This window comes from Nelumbo lutea, chromosome 1 (genome assembly GCF_056320005.1).
Source record: "Nelumbo lutea isolate HS-2025 chromosome 1, American lotus-T2T, whole genome shotgun sequence".
Lineage (NCBI taxonomy): Eukaryota > Viridiplantae > Streptophyta > Magnoliopsida > Proteales > Nelumbonaceae > Nelumbo > Nelumbo lutea.
In genome coordinates, this window is record NC_142684.1 from 173,340,613 (window position 1) to 173,346,258 (window position 5,646).

General features: G+C 37.7%; 1 protein-coding gene across 1 annotated transcript; it reads right to left on the reverse strand.

Moving 5' to 3' along the window:
• Positions 1–206: 206 nt before the first annotated feature.
• Positions 207–1,936, reverse strand: LOC148879259 (photosystem I reaction center subunit II, chloroplastic-like). Its single transcript, XM_088960746.1, has 2 exons — positions 1,111–1,936; positions 207–608 (listed from the first exon to the last, which is right to left on the reverse strand). The coding sequence occupies exon 1, from the start codon at positions 1,767–1,769 to the stop codon at positions 1,131–1,133; it is 639 nt and encodes a 212-aa protein (XP_088816872.1). The 5' UTR covers positions 1,770–1,936; the 3' UTR covers positions 207–608; positions 1,111–1,130.
• Between the last annotated feature and the right edge of the window lie 3,710 nt (positions 1,937–5,646).

Consider the following 5,646-nt stretch of genomic DNA (forward strand, 5'->3'; position numbering starts at 1 on the left):
AATCATGGCACTGAATCACCTAGCATTAGCAACCACAACTGCAATAATGTAGTGTGTTGACCCTCTTGCAATTGATCCATTATAACAATGTATGTTCTGATATACTTCCTTTGTGGAAACTAATTAATTAGCTTAAACAACTTCTGGTACATTATGCTGTTCTGTTATTGAGTTACCTCAGAACATGGAATATCCAAGATAGAGGATGGAGGATCAAATCAATATGAATCCAAGCAAAACAATCAGCAGTTACCACAGTACAAACTAGAAACTTTAGACTTGAAAATTTTCAGTATGGGGAGGCAACTCAGCCAATTTTTCCATATCTCACTAAATTCTGGTACAAGTGTGACTCTGAGTTGTGAATATGAATCACCATAACCCCATTGGCTTTCTTTGAGTTGAGACATTTACCTCAAATCACAATTGCTGCTCACATTTGGGAATTAACAGGCAACCTACTGAAAGGGGAATGCAATCGAATGGATAGAGTGTGGTGTTAGTAAAGAATCACCGTCTCATTTGTTGCCTGTGCGTATCCTTGTGTGTGGCATGATAATGTTTGGATCTGGAATATGCCTCAAACATTGTCTGGTTGCTCTCATTTTCTGCAATGAAAACGACCAGGCAATCTTAGAGGGGTTGATCAAATAACCCAATGAACGAACATATGCACACACCTAAACACACCAACTGCTGTTTGGTATACAGACTTCATGTATCTTAACTATCTCAAGTACCCCAAGTCAGAAATAGCAACATGGGCACATAAATGGAGTAAGCTTGTTGATGATTTGGGGGTACAGAGGACAACCATGTTGATGACTCGGGGAAAACTTTAACCCTACATAAAGTTTTAACTTTCTTTTATCTTTTATATCTTCGACTTTTGGCTTCTTGTGATTTGTCTATCTACATTTGTAATTTCATATCAATAAAACCCCAAAAGAAAAAACGGGCCTGAGTAATCAACTAGATGGAGAAATTAAGAAAATTACACAATTACACAATACTTATGCTAGCTATGTTTTCACTGAAGATTGTGATCAGAAGTAAAATACAAAGGTACACAAAACAAGAGTAAATAATCACATATTCTCAAATACTCACTAAGCACCCCTCGCCTCACTTCACAAGTCATACACTTGCTTGCCGGTGAACTTGACCTCGATGGGGCTGACGTTCTTTCCGATTGATCGGAAGTTCTGCCCAACTCCTTGACGGCCGGGGTTCACCTTCTCGGGGTAGACTCCGTCCTTGGGGTGAAGATATTGGACCTCTCCATTAGGGAAGACCCTGTAGAATTGGTACTTGATCTTGTACTTGGACCTCAGTCTAGTTCCAAGGGCCAAGCACTGCTCCTTCCTAGCCAATTTGAGCAAATTTGGGCCCTGCCTCATTATGGCTGCACCTCCGGTGGGCATCTCAAATATCTGCTCCTTGGGGGAGTCCCATGTAATCACATAAAACTCTTCGACTTGTGCCTTGCGTAACAATCCACCGGTGCTTCCGCCGAAGATCGGAGACGGTGTGTTGGGGTCCAACTCAGGTGGGGTGAAACCCACAGGAGCCTCTGCTGGAGGGGCCTCAGTCTTCCCATCTGCGGCTGAAGCCCTGATAGTTCGATGTGCCAGAGACAGGTTGAGAGGCCTAGGACTGAGGAACGACAACGACGACGATGATGGTTTCCACGGAACAAGGGCACGGTTGCCTGAATTTGGAGTAGAGAGGGTTGGGGTGAAGAGACCAGCTTGGGTTGCCATGGCCATGGAAGTGGTAATGAGGGGAGATAGTAGTGGTACTGCTACTTGTTTGGGATCGTTGGGGAGAGAGAGAGAGAGAGAGAGAGAGAGGGAGGAAGGTAGAGAGAAGGGTTATGTGCGGAGTATGGAATTTTGGGTGGGTGGTGGGGAATTGGGTATGGATAAGGTGATATGGGTTGGACCAATGAGAAGTTATGATTTTGATACGTAGTCTTTCCCACACCTTGTTTTCTTCTGACTCCATATCTATTTTTTGGTCGAGAAAAAAGGATCTATTATCTATATGTCTAGCTGTCACATGACGCTCAAAGTAGGGGTGCAACCGACCCGTGGGCCTTTTTTTTTAACCGAACCGGTACTGTCGGTTTTTGAAAAACTGATAATCGAAATCGAACCGATCCCAATTGGTTAACTAATTAATTGTTGGTTTGATTTGTCGGTTCTTTGTTTTTTTTTTATAATATATATTATAAAAATATATATAAACATATAATTAAAAATTACAAATACATAAACTATTATATTTTAAATAATAAATAATATATTATATATTATAAATTTATATTTATATATAATACATATTTATTAATTTATAATATATAGAAATATATATATACTGGTCGATTTGGTTAACCGTCGGTTTTCTATATTGGTTAACTGAAATCGAACGGTAGTTTCGATTTTTTTAAACATTGAACCAACCGATTCAATTAACTGATTTTTTAGTTCGGTTTTAGTCGGTTTTCTCAGCCGGTTTGGTTTTTTGGTTTTTTTGCTCACCCCTAGCCCAAGGCACATTCCACTATGCATTGAGAACATCTCCCGTACTTATGTACTTATGTATTATTATTAGGGGTTTCCACTATTTGGTTAATCGAATTATGGGCAAGTTTTGCAAACTGAATTGGTATTATCGCTTTTTCCATTTCTTCAAATCGAAAATGAACTGGTACCACTAGTTAACTAGTTCGTCGGTTTCAGTTTTTGACTGGTTTAGTTCTTCAATTTTTCAGTTTTTTTATATTTACAATATATATTATATAAATATATTTATAATATTATATTATAAATAATAATTGATATATAATATATTATAAATATTATAAAAATATATAACATATTTATTAATAGATTATTATAAATATAATATATGTATATATATATAATGAAATATATATTTATATATAATATATAGAAAATATGTGACATATATTAAAAATATATATAAAATATACATATAAATATATATACCGGTTGATTCAATTAACTACCAATTTTTTGTAGGTTAAACGAAAACCAAAATAGTCCTTCGGTTTTTCAAAAATACCAAACCAACCGGTTTAGTTAATCGCTTTTTCCGATTCAATTCGTTTTTCGGTTTTTTCATGGACACCCCTAGTTATTATTTACGGGAGATGTTCCCAATGCATGGTGGGATGTGCCTATGAGGTCATTGAGAGGTGTCCTGTGTGAGGAGCAAATCCCAATTTAGTTGCCCAGCTTTACTATATCTACATGCCCATTGCAAGAATTGGGATCCTCTCCTCACAAGCGTGCCTCAGACATGTCTCATAGCCACATCCCACCCTATATTGGGAACATCTCCCATGAATAATAAATACAAGTATGGGAATTGTTCCCGATGTGCGACCAGAACATGTTGTGAGGTCAGTGTGAGGCGTGTTATGTGAGTAGATCCAAACTCCCATTGCACTGCCCAAGTGCCCAGTCACAGACCATAGGTTGTGGCTACTTACGAATGGTCACTTAGTTTTTGCTCTATATTTTAAAACAATCAGGCCCTCGTGCGATGTACAGAGTTGGACTTAAAACATATTGTACTATGGAGCTACACAACCTAAGGGTAGGGATAGAAATTTTCTCCATCTCCGCCAAATACCTAGCCTCCTCGATTGGGTGGGGATAGGGATGGAAATTGCCCTAGTGGGGACAGGGTGGGGATGGGATTAATAGGAATACTTGATTGGAGACGGGGAGTGAATTCCACACCCTGCCCCGACCCTGATTATATATTAAATATATGTGTATATATTATATTAAACATATAATATTATTTATGTTATTTATAATATTATTTATCTTATATATTTCAAAATGTATTTAAAATATTATTTGCATTTTAATTTTTTCTTTATATTAAATAAATACATTTCTAAAAACAAACTTTTAATTAAAAAATTCAAACATTCAGGTTCTCGATGGGAAATCCCTCTTCATTGAGGATTGGGGATGCAAGCTAAAATTTTTGATGGGGATTAATTTAAAACTTGAGGTCGGGATGGGGAGTATGATCCCTACCCGAACCCACCCATAGACATTCCTATCCTGGGAGTCATCCCCTAAACCCCTAACAAACCCAAGTATCCAATACTTGGGTGAGTTGGAAGTTTTATAATTTTACTTTCACTAAATTACCAAAATCACTAATTATTGCTAAAAAATTATAGTAAATATCAAAATTATTGAAAATATAAAAAATAAATATATATTTTTTGAAATTATTTTTTTACTAAAAATTATTGATAATTTTTAATTATTAAATTATTTAATAATTATTAATTTTTAGTAGTTATTGATTTCAAAACTAGGGTGGTACTTAGGTATTTTTTCAGCCTGTCAAATGCGGGCTGACATTCTTTGGTCCACACGAGGTCTTTGTTTTCCTTTATTGCCTTAAAGAAGGGTAGGCACCAACCCACCAATTTATACAGAAACCAGTTGAGGGCAACTACCCAGTCAATTAGTCTTTGTACTTCCTTAACTTTCTGAGGTGGTCGCATATCTAGTATGGCTTAATTTTATCTAGGTTGGCTTCAATACTGCATTGGTTTACTATGTAGCCAAGGAATTTGACCAATGTGACCCCGAAGAAACACTTGTTCGAGTTGAGCTTCATGTTGTTTTTTTTTTTTTTAATTTGACAAACGCAATTTAAATCATCAATTAAAGAATTTGAAATTTGACTTTTCATGACCATGTCATTAACATAACATTCAATTTTATTCTCAATTAATGGTTCAAAAATTTTGTTTACAAGTCGTTGGAAAGTTGCTCTAGCGTTTTTCATTCCGAAGGGCATCACTTTATAACAGTACAGCCATAGCTTGGTTACAAAGGTGGTATTGTCCTGCTTAGCTACGTCCAGTCTAATCTGGTTGTAGCTAGAGTAAGCATCCATGAAGCTCAGCAACTCATGCCCCGAGGTCGTATCTACCAAGCGATCTATCCGGGGAAGTGGGAAGCAATATTTTAGACAAGCTCTGTTGAGGTCAGTGTAATCAACGCACATGCGCCACTTGTCATTGGCCTTCTTCACGAGCATGGGATTTGCCACCCAACTTAGGTAATGGACCTCTTCAACAAAGTCCGCTACAAGGAGTTTCCCGACCTCCTTGTCTACTACCCTCCACCGGTCTGGGGCAAGGTTTCTTTTTCTTTTTCTAACTGGCCTAACTAAGGGGTCCACATTAAGTTTATGATTAATTAAGTTAGGTCAATACTGGGCATTTCTGCTATGGACCAAGCAAAAGCATCTAAATTGTCGTGTAAAAAACTTAGTAGTTGCAACTAGAGAGGTTCATTTAGTAGAGCACCGATCTGGAGGGTCTTCGTCGGCTCGGCTTCGAAGACCAATACATGGATTGTTTCCTCCATCGGGGTAGCTCGCTCCTCGGTATGTTCAAGTGGGGGCTCTAGTTTGACATCTTCTACCAAATTTTCCTTACCCTTTAACACTGCTACATAGCACTTGTGTGATTCCAGTTGATCACCTTGTACTACCCCCACTCTGTAGCTCGTCGAAAATTTCATCGACAAGTAATAGGTCGACATGAAAGCTCAAAGGGCGTGCAAAATGGGCCGA

Coding starts and splice junctions, on each gene's coding strand:
- LOC148879259 (XM_088960746.1), bottom strand. CDS start 1,769: ATGGCCATGGCAACCCAAGCTGGTCTCTTCACCCCAACCCTCTCTACT.